Genomic DNA, 12783 nt, shown 5'->3' with positions numbered 1-12783 from the left:
TGTTTTCTTTTTTTTTTTTTTTACAACATCCTCTTTGTACCTATGTCCTGTAGGTTTATTTCCCAGCGCGAGGCTGGATGTGTGTTGATGCCACAGACCCCATGAAGGGGAACTGGCTGCGATATGTGAACTGGGCGCGCTCCAGTGAAGAGCAGAATCTTTTTCCATTGGAGATCAACAGAGCCATTTACTACAAAGTTTTAAGGGTAAGCTAAACATAAATTCATAAAGCCTGACAGGTCACACATCCAGTGGTACATGCACAGAAATATGGATATATGAATAAGTAGATGACTGAAAAAGTCTTCTGGCTTGGATTGCAACATTGTTATGATATGAGAACCACAATTACATCAGATTATATACATTATATCAGTATTTCTAAGTATTAATAAAAAATCAATTTAGTATCTTTGATTCTACTCTACTACTTTCAGACTAAAAAACATTGCATTTATTTGACGGAGCAATTACTAGTTACATTGCTTCAGAAAGAGATGAACTTACGAAATACAATTCATTTTTATAGAGTAAACTTCCTAATGGTAGCCTATATGAAATAGCTAGAACCATCTTGACCAGCTACAGCAGAAAGCTGCACTGATGCATCAGTATAATAATTTAAGTATCATAACAATAAATCACTCTGACCTGCAGAAACAGTATTTTTATTTTGATAGTTTAAATACATTTTTCTGACAATACCTAACTTGTTGTACTTGAATAAGATTCTCATACATGCATCATTTCGAAATGACTAACAGTGAAGTGTGACTTGAAATCTAACAGCCATTGTTAATTATGCAAATCTAAGAACTGGTTTAACTGAGTCACGGTAACTACATCCCTGTTACAGTGGATGTAATACATTCAAAATACTATACAAAGTTTGCACCATTAGAGAATATACTGCAGCAGACTATGATAAAAACACTGTCAAATTCCATACACCCACTAGACAGATTAGATGCACAGTGGCCCAAATATCCCCCTTGCCGGGCTGTGATTGGTGGCCGACCTCATCTCTCATTGTTGCAGCCTATCGGGCCGGGAGAGGAGTTGCTGGTGTGGTACACAGTGAAAGACAACCCTGAGATAACAGCTGCACTGGAGGAAGAAAGAGCCAGCAGTCTGAGCAGGAAAAATTCACCCAGGGCGAAGCGAGGTGAGGCCTTACTCTTATCCATGATGACATTTGTGCTCGGTTTTATCCTTGGACCTGTGCGGTGCACACATGCCACGCGAAGTCAGCCACGAGTTGATTTTCTTTGCAGCCCAGTCGAAGTTGTGTCTGGCGAGCTAGCTAGCTACAAATGAAGGAAGGCTAGTGGAAGCTAACGTTAACGGTTGCGATGTGTGGGGCTTCTCTCCACTTTTATACCCGACCTAAAACTCGTCGCTGCGAGCCGATTCAGCTCCAAATAACGACCAGTGAGCCAATTCGTTTGCCGTTAAATATCCTGTTCAGCAGTTACAAGAGCATCTGGGCAACTTTTTAGCAGCTTTTCCTCCTCCTGTGGGTCCTGACGTTGTCGAGGATGTGACCTTCCTTGAGTTCCTAAAGCATGAAAGCCATCCATCTGCGAGCCTGTCTACTTGATGATGGCCTAGCAGGGTAGCTAACTAGCTGGCTGCCTTATTCAACTACAGGCTAATTAAAGTCCAGGTATTGGATAACAACCTACAATATAGTTGTTACATATTGTGGAGAGTGTTTAAAATTACCCTTCACGTCGATTTGGGTCCAGAATAACCAGTTCATCGAGTTGTCAGACTTGGTGTTGCATGCTAGCATGAGGCTAAACGGCTAAGTCTGAACACACGGACATCTCCGTGTACAGGAACAGATGGTAAACTGTCTGGACTAAATTATTATAAAAAATATATTAAATTACTAAGGTGGAAAGATGGTTAACACTCTGTTACAAATTGTAACTGGTCGTTCAGGTGTATCGGACTGGTTTGATTGAGCATTAACGTTTCGTGACTTCAGACATCAAAACCTAAAAATAACACCACAGAAACGTCATTTAGTTAACCTTTTAATAGATTTTTGAATAAAGCATTAATAAACTAATACATACCTCTGATAAAGTGATGAATGTGCTATCATCTGAGCTCTTTATTTTGTAATAAACGCATTATATTTGTCCATATGATGAGGACATAGTGTTTCCATAAAAAACAATTAGAGTATGTGGTTAATTCAATGCAGGACCAAGAAGAAACGGGTAAAGTGTTCTTATCTATTGTGGTCTGATTTTGATATAGTTCTGGCTTCACGTATTTATCTTGGGGGTTAAGGGGCATTGTGTCATGTGCTGTATTGCATGATCCTGATCATGATAAATCCCGCTGAAAATGTAATAGACCAAGAATAAAATAGCCCCTGTGTAGTTATTATGTCATTCAGATGTTTGTCAAGGCCATTTACAGACTCTGACTATTAAGATGTAATTACATCAACACTGAATGTAGGCAACATACAGAAAGTCACATCCGTCCTTATAACTCCTCAAATGTCAGTGAAATGAGGTAGAAAACTAAATTTGAAAGCTGCAGCACCTGAAGTTTTATGTCCTTTATTTTACAGGGTTGTTGATAAATGAGCTCTGTGTTATTTCTTGTGAGAAGAAGCCATTTCATTTTCTGTCTAACCCTACAGACAGTAGCCTCTAGGACATCATCTCTGTACCACAGTGTAGTGGCTTCTGGCAGGCACGTAGTTACTGTACTGCATAGTCAACCTGGATGAAGTTAGCCGGCCTATCCTTTTAGTTTCATTTTAATATCAAACATCCTGCATGTTACCTAAGCAATCTATGCCAGAGTTGGTGTAGGTGTTGGCTCAGTGAGTGCTGGATATAAAAAAAGATAATGACAGAAAAGGCTAGGAATATGAAATGCCAGTGCCCTAAGATTATTAAACATGTTTGCCTAGTTATGTTGCTGCTGTAGATTTAGCAGAATGCCTCTGACCATGCTGGTCAGATGACCGACCTGCAGCATTTGTTTCTCTGGTATGAATTAGGCTTTGTAGGCCAGGTCAGGTGACCTTGTTGACACACTCCTATGATGGGGACGTGCCAGGGAAGCCTCTTGAGTTAGACAAGGCTTAGAAAATTCAAACTAGTGTCAGGTTAGCAATTGCCTGGGACTCAAATTATCTTACGTATCAGTTGTCTTATTAATTACTGATGCATGCAGTGCATAACTATGAATAATATGTGCTGCTGCTTAAGGATATTCCGCAAGGTTAGTTCACACATTTCAATTGGAATTTTAAAGCAGTAACTTGTAAGTTTTCTTAATACCCTTTTTACTAATTTGCTGTAGTAAACTGAGCACATGAGGTGAAAAAGTAAAATTGAATTAATCATCTTATTGACCATAGGTTTCATGGGCCTTTTAATTATCTTACAAATCTTGTTGATCCTTTTTTAGGTAATGGTGAAAACTTTTTATCTCTACAGAATTATTTTCCCAGGAGCAAGTGTGCCCTGTTACCTGATTAAAGGTTATTTGATCACTAGAATTAGTTTGACATATAATCAAACCCTGCTATTTGACCAGTAATGTATTTTTAACCACTCTACGGTTATTTTAGGAGAAATTTTATTTTATAAATGGATATTTAACATATTATTAACATGATGAAGTGACTTTTTTTTTTCCATCAAGCCTGATACAAAGTGATGTGTGTGTTTGTACTGACAGCCAGAAGAAAGCTGCTGGAGAGAGCCAGACAGTCTGGTTTGGGTGGATTCAAGAAAACAAGTGGAACCAAACCTACTGTCAAAGAGATGTGGGATGGGGAAGAAGGTAAGTTGATTTACTGTCATGATTAATCAGTGTAATTTAATGTATTTTCGAGCACTCTTCAATTGAACATGTCTTAAGTAGCACAAATTGCTATTCGTGATTATTTAACAGGTCTGAAGGAGGAGGAAGATGAGAGGCCAACAGCCTTAGGGACCTCGCAGGAACTCGAGGAAACACATCCCATGGGAAGCACTGACCATAAAGATGTACAATATATATCACCAGGATTAATGGACAGGGGAAATGGAGAGGAGGAGGAGGAAGAAGAAGATGAAGAGGAGGAGGATGCAGATGATTTGATGGATCCAATTGAGGTACAGCAGCAAACTGCTCAGCATTCACCTGCAGCTAATTCCATCCAAAATAAGCAGCCTGGGCCGTCGCTGACTTGTGGTGAAGAAAGCCATAAGGATTCGGAGCTAAAATTACAGTCTTCCTCATTTAGAGGGCAAGAACCAGAGGTCGATCCCGATCCTGATCTTGACCTTGACCCTGACCCTGATGGTGACCTTGAAAGTGATCCTCATGGAGAGTCATATCCCTGTCAGCACTGTGAACGTCACTTCTCCACCAGACAGGGTCTGGAGCGTCATATACACATTCATGCCATCACCAACCAGCAAACACAACTGTTTAAGTGCCGGTACTGCAATAAGTCCTTTGGCTCACAGGTGGGGCGGCGCCGGCATGAGAGAAGGCATGAGAGTGGGCTTAAGAAAAGGCCTGGCTCTCTGGCTGGAACTGCCAGTTTACTCGGTCCCATGGTGCAGACTGACGGCTCAAGTCCTGACTGCACCAGCCCAACTAGTCAGTATATAGCAATAGGGTCCCAGTTTACTGGTGGAGCTCTGCACAACTCTGAGATGCAGAGAAAGGAGTTGGGGCCCCATGCTGACCGTCCCTTTATATTGGATGAAAATGGGGAGTCAAAGGAACTCCATCCTTGCAAGTATTGCAGTAAAGCTTTTGGCACACATACCAACATGCGGCGACACCAACGCAGAATACATGAACGGCACTTGTTACCCAAGGGAGTTCGCAGGAAAGGAATGCTGCTGCAAGAGGCATCAGCACAGCAACAGCAGCAACCTGATGAGTCCCCCAGCACCAGCCCTCCACCCGTCTATGTGCCCAGTGCGGACACAGAAGATGAGGCGGACCGAGACGATTACGCAGTTGACATATCCAAAAACATCTCTGAGAACCTGAGCTTCTACATTGATGGCAAAATTGTGTCCAGCAGTTCAGTGAGCAGCTGTGAGGTGATAGAGGTGGACTCAAGATCTGCAGCTTTGTTTGGTCTGGACACGGTCATAATCAGCCCGAATCAGATCGGTCAAGCACTCAAGGTGGAGGGGAGAACTAGTGCTGCAAAGCAAGTCTCCAACATCGGTCAGTCAGCAGCAAAGAGGAGGACATCTACACCCCCATTTGTTCCCAGCCTTAAAGTGGAGACAGAATCAGCATCTTTCACAGCCTCTTCGTCATCTTCATCATCCTCTACGTCCTCCTCATCTAACTTGCTAGTGGGAGGACTGTTCCAACAAGCCACAGATTCATCAGCGTTTCAAAGAGAGAAAACTGTTTATCTCTCACCTAAGCTCAAACAGCTCCTTCAGACACAAGATATTCAGAAATCCACCATTACCCTGATAACAGAAAGCCATAGACTGGCCTCCCCGCTGTCAGTCACACCGCTGCAAGGGGCTTCAGGCAGGTTTAAAAGAAGAACTGGTTCTCCCCCATCGTCTCCGCAGCTCAGTCCTACTTGTAAAACGGAGAGCTGTAAAGCTGAGGTGGCAAGCTCATACACCCTTAAGGTGCCAAAGGTGGAAAGCCATAGTGCATCACCTCCTGGGAGCCTACTGGATAAAGATGATGGGGATACCCTGAGCCCTTCTGGAAATAATATGCATAGCCAAACTTCTTCTAGTAGCGGAGGAAATTCCTGTAATCAACAGCCCTTGGATCTGTCAAACTCTGTCAGCAGGAAAAGTGACAGCTTGAACAAGGTGGTCGGGGATTCAGCTCTTGATTTAAGCTTGCATCGTAAGAGCACCAACGAGCCTGAATCAAAGGGAAGTCCAGCGCCACAGCCCTTAATTAAAAAGAGAAAGCCTAACACCAGCATGCTTGAAAAAGTGCTAATGAATGAGTATGTAGGTCTAACTTTGCCAGGAGAGGAGGGCCCCTCAGTCTTAGCAAACCTAAGTCTTTTCCATTCTCGCTCTCCAAATGTTGCATCAGAGTCTGCCCACCCCTCTCCGCCCTCTTTGACCCCTGTCACCATGAACCCGTCTTCACCCGGTACCTCTAGTGTGACATCCCCGACACCGCCTCCCCCTGTACTACCTACCATACCGTCACCACTGGCTATGCCTAGCTCTCCTCTCTCTCAGCCTTCTGACTCATCTGCACTGAGACCTCTTCCTGTCCTCTCGCCAAAAATGTCTCCAAGATCAGATGAACACAAACCCCCGTCAGACTCCGAGGAGATTTCGTCAGCTGACGAAAACAAAGATGAGGAAGAGGATCACATCTCTGAGCCGATGGACTCCTCCAGCACTCTTAAAGACCCCCTTAATTGTTCAACACCAAGCTCTCCTGAGCCTGCATCAGTAGATCAGCACGCTACAGAACATGTTTCTTTGACCACGACTTGCAACAGTCTGCTAAATGGAAAATTGAACCAAGACCTTGACTCAAAAACTGAGAAATTTTTGAAATCTGACTTTGCTGCTCTCCCACCCCAACCAGAATCCTCATCTTGTTCCCCATCCCCTCCTCCTGCATCACATAATCCATCCCCATCACCCGTTCCACAATCCCTCCATCAGATTAAGATAAAAGAAGAGCCTCAGCACTGCATAGACAAATTGTCAGTTATGAATCATGCGCCTCAGGATGGTGTTGACACTTCACCTCAGCCTGCTGCTCTTGATAAACCGTCTGATAAATCCTCTGCGGTAGAGGAAGTTGACTCAACATACTGCAAGACTTTTGTGTGTAATGTCTGTGAGGAGCCATTCAACTCCATCAAAGAGCTCAGTGGACATATCATAGATCACGCTGCAGACTGGCCCTTCAAGTGTGAATTCTGTGTGCAGCTATTTGGTGACGCACCCGCCCTGCTGGCTCACCGGACAACACTACACGGAGTGGGCAGGATCTTTGTGTGCTCCGTTTGTTCCAAAGAGTTTGCCTTTCTCTGTAACCTCCAGCAGCACCAAAAGGATCTGCATCCAAATGAGACATGTTCAAATACTACTGTAGAGAGCGGCAAGCTCAGGCCACAAAATTACACAGATCCATCCAGAGCCAAAGAGGAAAGCAGTCCCTCAACACCAGCACCAGAGATGACTGATGACCCTGCTCAGCACAATGACTCTGATTTAGCAAAAGAAGAACCTGATGTTAATGGAAATCATGCAGAGGATGGAGCAGAGGACCCCAATGAGGAGTTATACACTACAATAAAGATCATGGCCTCAGAAGGAGGGAAGCCTAAAGGCCCTGATGTTCGCCTCGGCATTAATCAACACTACCCCAGTTATAAACCACCCCCTTTCCCTTATCATAGCCGTTCCCATGCTGGCTCTGTGGCCTCGGCTACTAACTTCACCACCCACAACATACCACAAACTTTCAGCACTGCCATTCGCTGCACCAAGTGTGGCAACAGCTTTGACAACATGCCTGAACTGCACAAGCACATTTTGGCCTGTGCCAATGCTAGTGATAAGAAGCGTTACACTCCCAAGAAAAACCCCATCCCCCTCAAGCAAATAGTGAAGAGCCCGAATGGAGTCGTGTCACCCACAGCAGCCACTGCAGGCCAGAGTGCTTTCCGTAGAATGGGTCAGCCAAAGAGACTTAACTTTAATCAAGATACTGGTAAAACAAGAATGAGTGCCCTCAGTAAGAAGAAAAACCAGCTGGTCCAGAGGGCAATTTCACATAGAAATAAAGCCGCCACTACTGCAAAGAAGGCTACCGTTAAAGTTGAAGAAGAGCAGCCCTCTAATGTCTGCCCCCACTGCAGCCGGGAGTTTACTTATCCTGCAAGTCTCAGTAAACATATGGCAGTCAGCTGTCCTAAGAAGCCTGTTGTGAAAAAGGGCAAAAAAGGTCTAGCAGAGGTGAAAAAAGAGGCAGGGTCTGTGGTAGATAAAAACGTAAACCTTCGGAAGAAAGCTTCAGACTGTGAAATACAGCAGACAGAGTTGGAGCCTAAACCCCTGGGAAAGACTCGAGCTCGTAGCTCTGGTGCAGCAGACCCTGAACCCTCCCTGGCAAGCAAAGGAAAATACGCTGCTACTCTTGGCCGACTAAAGAGGCCTGCTTCGTTCCCAACCCCAGTTTCTGCTAGCAAAAAAACTAAGAAGAGCCAAGTTCAGTCTCTACCTCCCACCCTGTCATCCCCGGACACTCCCAGTGACACTGCACAACAACGGCCAGCCATGAGAATGCAGCGTATGGGTAAGGAGGCAGCACCCAAGAGATTAGCAGAGGCCAAATCACCACCACCACCACAGCTGAAGAAAGAGGAGCGGTTCTCCCTGCGAACAAGGGAGAGAGTTGGTGGTCCGGTCACCAGGAGCTTACAAATGGCCAGTGCAGCTCCTTCTGCTGAGGTTAAAACTGAGGAACCACCAATTCAAGAGCCAAGAGAGACTCAGGTGAGATAGAGACCATTTTCTCATCTTCACTAGCATATTTTGGTCACAAGTGTAACAACCAAATTTTAGGGACATGTTGCTTATCATTGTCCAATAAAAACCATGTTTCTTTAAAACTGTTCAGGTTTTCAGTAAACAATTAAAAACGTAACTGTAAAACAAGGCAGTTTTACTTGGCTCATGAAACATTTTGAAGATGCCTGTTTTTCACAGGGCAGCAACAATTCAAAGAACTGAATTTGGCTGATACATTATCAGATTTTTTTTTTCAGAGTTATTTTCATTTTATTTTAGATTTTACTGCCAATATTTTTTTGATTAATCATTAGGTTTATAAAACATCAGAAAACAACGAAAAATTCCCATCACAATCGACTGGAGCCTGAGGTGATGGGATTAAAATGTCTTGTTTCGTCCAAACAACAGTCCAAAACTCAGATATGAAAAGCAGAAAATATGTGGCATTTCTGTTCAAAATCCTTTTCACTTAATCTATTAACAATTGATTGATTTAATCAAAAATGATCAAATTGTTAAAAATTAATAAATTAATTTTCTCTGTCACTTACTTATTTGATCAAGTGATCGTTACAGTTCTGTATTGTTCATCTGTGTTTGTCCTTTGTGTTACAGGAGGTGCTGATGAAGTGAGCCATTTGGACTTTGTTGAACTTTTCCTGGGAATATGGTGCTCACCTTCTCAGGCAACGCTCTGGACTAATCAAGGCACTGACAGCACCTGAGGTCGACCTCTTGTGGTGGGCTTCTTCACTCAAAACAAGTGAAGTTTGCTTGTCTCAGCTGCCTTTGCTGGATTTAAGGAGGGAACTCTCTTTATCTTCCATCTATCTTGTGAACTGAACTGAGCCTCGATTTTAGCCAGCCTTGCAAAAAAAAGAAAAAGAAAAAAAAGAAATAAGAAACTGTAAATGACATTGAGTTAATATATACACTATGTGTCATTACTTGACCCAAAACAGTAACATTAGGGCTCCGTTATTTTGGAAAGCTGATATATTGCAAATGGCAATCACGTATCAGTTAGGGTTAGGGACACTTGTTTATTCTTTCGTTCCTTATTTTCCCCCTTTGGTTGTTTAGACTTTTGGATGTTTCCAGAGTCTCTTAATGCATGTGCTGAATAGAGTATGAACTAGATTAAGCCAATTTCCATGTCTCCCAATGGGCACCTACTTCAGTTTATACATGATTTGCAAAGTATGTATGTTTGATTTAAATTTCTGTAGTCATTATATTGTAGAATATATGTTATTGGTGTATGTTTTTTTTTTTTTTGTTTGGGAAACAAAAATGAAAATGGCAGTTGTTTACTGCAACAATTGGTCCTCAGGAACACTGTATATGTGTGTGGTAAGTATGTGAATGGTTATGGTTGGATGTGTGGCCTGACAGCTATTCCTTTGGTCTAAATCTCAAGTATGTCTCATGTTTTTACTTGCTTTCTCTGTTTTTTGTTTTGTTTATCTGACATTAGCAAGTAATTCCAATTGTAAAATGATGGGAATTATGTGTAAACTCCTTAAAATAATGTTGACCTTGAAAATAATTTTTAATATCACTCATACAGCCCAGTGTTCTGACAGCACTTTAAAACAAACTGCCAAAATTTCTAGCTGGATCAGTAAGATTGACTCAATTAAACAGTGAATAATGGAATGTATTCAGGTCTGTTGCACTTTGCAGACACTGGTAATTTGCACCAAATTGGTGCAAATCATTCATCTAGTCTCAAATACTACTTTTACAGCGTTTCTATCAGCAAATCACTAAATTGGTTGTCTCCATTAAGCAATTTGATAAATGAAAATGACACATGAACCAGTTTCTATGGCCAAAATGCATGATAATGACTCAGATCCTAGAAGAAAAGTTGAATGCTTCATTATTTTTTTTTTTTATTTTATCCGTTCGAAGTGGACTTGTGAAAAGTTGCTTCATGTGTCGATTTTCTTACAAGAGCAATGCCGCAGTAATGTAATTGAATGATTTTTCTTCCGAGGACAAAAGTCATCTTTGTTTCAGTGAGTCGATATATTTGGTCAGACTGTACATGATGAAAACGTTGCTAAGTCCCTGCCAATGAAAAGCTTTTTATTTTTAGTTTTATAGTCTCTCCAGTGCTGACCCCACTTCTTCAGTCTTGACCATATTCCTTGTACCACAGAGACACACACACAGGCAGTGCTTAAACGCTTGTAGCATGTTATGGGAAAATAAATTGAACAATATGATTTGAAGCTAATTTATATTTCCACGAGAAAATTTCATGTTTTGCCTTTCAGCATCAAGATTATGTATTTAAGGATGAACAAAGACAAAAATCCCGAATGACCTCAAGTAAGACATTACTGTAATTGACATAATAAAAAACAAAAAAGTTTTTCAATTTGTGTAAAGCTTTTATTGTTTTTGCTTACAGGGTTCCCAGTTATACCCAGCTCTGCAAGATGTGAGTATAAACAGATAGTATAGACAGGTAATGGCTGCAAATTGTCCTTTAATATTGATCCAATTTAACGCTTGAAGACCGTTTTCACCCGTTAGATTTGTATCCTTTTTTCGCAATGGAGTTTTCAAGTTCATGATTTAATGTGCCCCTTATCATAGTTTACTGGTCATGTAAAACTAGAGAGAGAATGAGATTAATTTTTCTCATAAGTGCATCCGACTCCTTGCAGAATGTTTTATTCCCCGAGACATTTTCTTTTTTTATTTAACATTATAGACACCCTGCCATTGTAGCTGTAATAAAGTTTTCCAGATTACATTTGCTGATTGCCTTCTCTACTCACAGCATGTCAGGGACCTGGCAGATTATGAAAAAAATTTTAGTTTCCATTTTATTTGAGTTTGATAGAAATTCAAATTACAAGTTGCTGCCCTTATTCTGCAGGTCAGGAAGCTGCTACTGTGCAGCCATGGCCATCCTCAGCTTGCTAGTTGCTGCGAGATCTGTATCTATTTTGGGAGTGGTGTACTTGTCAGTGAGGTTGATTTGTGAGTCATACAGCACCTTAAATTCTTACCTTTGCTATGTAGCTCCACGCTTTGTGGGAGAGTGGTTTGTTATTCAAAGATTCTTGATATTTGCATTTTTATCACATTATTTCCTGAATCATTTGGATTCTTTGTAATCCCATCTTTGTATTTATTGGATAATCACAGTGTCTTATTGCTTCATATTCTGTTGCACTACTATGCACAAAGTCACACATGGATATTACAGTCATAAATCACAGCAGGATTGATATCACTAAGGCAATGAAAAAGCTAAATTGTTCAGTATTATACACATAATCTTTAATTATTTCTAACACTTCAGCAGGCTACATTTTTGTAATACTCTGGCAGTCGCATAAAACCAGACAAAAACAAAAATTAAATCTTTAAAACCACATATAAGCAAACATCTTATAATATAAGTGCATACTTAATACATAGTACAAATGTAAACCGGACATAAATTGTAATATATACATTAGTAACATTATTTGGAAAGCTGGGAAAATCTATTACAGAATACGTATTAGGAACAAACGTATTAATAATTAAGTGCCACACTTCTCACCAACTCTCAGCTGCACTACAATTCTCTCTTCCTTCAAGATCTTTTTTAGTACAATATATGTTTGCAGTATATGTCCTTACAAATAAAGTATCATTCGAGAGACGATAATCTGAATTTATAAATATTCAAAGATTCCACCCCAGCTGTTTTATAACTGAACCTTTTCAATGCGAAACTAATAATATATACAGCAATTGTTTTCTGGAAAGTGAAAAAAGGCAGAAGACCAGAGCATCTCACTATCACTGGTAGTCATGTCATGTGTTACCTTCAGCACCCTCATCCGGCCTGTATGCATCTGCAGGGATTTTTTCATTCACACCCGATCCGTCACACTTTCGTACCTTAATGAGGAATCACCCCCATCAGACAGAAACGTGCTCCAAGCGTTAGAAACAAACTCAAAGAACTGTGATGACTGGTGGACTCGATCCTCACGTAACACATGAGTGTATCATGTTGATGGATGGGTTTATGAATTAAATGCAATCTGTATGTTGGATTTGATCCACACGCTGGATTTTTGCTTTATTCAGTGGGATGGGAAGACGTGTTTATTTGCCCGGTGCCATGATAGTATAGTTTATGGTATGGGTCGTTCAGCTGCGTGTGTGTGTGTGTGTGTGGTGTGTGGGGGGGGGGGCGAATTAAAAGCTTGGACGAGTGCTGCACGATACTCGCGCTGTCAAGGTG

General features: G+C 41.5%; 1 protein-coding gene across 1 annotated transcript; it reads left to right on the top strand.

Annotated features, from left to right (window-relative positions):
- The first annotated feature begins 1053 nt into the window (after nucleotides 1–1053).
- On the top strand, nucleotides 1054–10908 carry prdm2b (PR domain containing 2, with ZNF domain b). Its single transcript, XM_023410721.2, has 4 exons — nucleotides 1054–1165; nucleotides 3718–3822; nucleotides 3934–8501; nucleotides 9135–10908. The coding sequence occupies exons 2-4, from the start codon at nucleotides 3804–3806 to the stop codon at nucleotides 9150–9152; spliced, it is 4605 nt and encodes a 1534-aa protein (XP_023266489.2). The 5' UTR covers nucleotides 1054–1165; nucleotides 3718–3803; the 3' UTR covers nucleotides 9153–10908.
- Nucleotides 10909–12783: the final 1875 nt, after the last annotated feature.

The sequence above is a fragment of the Seriola lalandi genome, unplaced genomic scaffold (genome assembly GCF_002814215.2).
Source record: "Seriola lalandi dorsalis isolate HSWRI2012SDOR001 ecotype SW California unplaced genomic scaffold, Sedor1 jcf7180002054431, whole genome shotgun sequence".
Lineage (NCBI taxonomy): Eukaryota > Metazoa > Chordata > Actinopteri > Carangiformes > Carangidae > Seriola > Seriola lalandi.
Note: the sequence above shows the minus strand (reverse complement) of the source record. Positions and strands in the feature narration are given on the sequence as shown.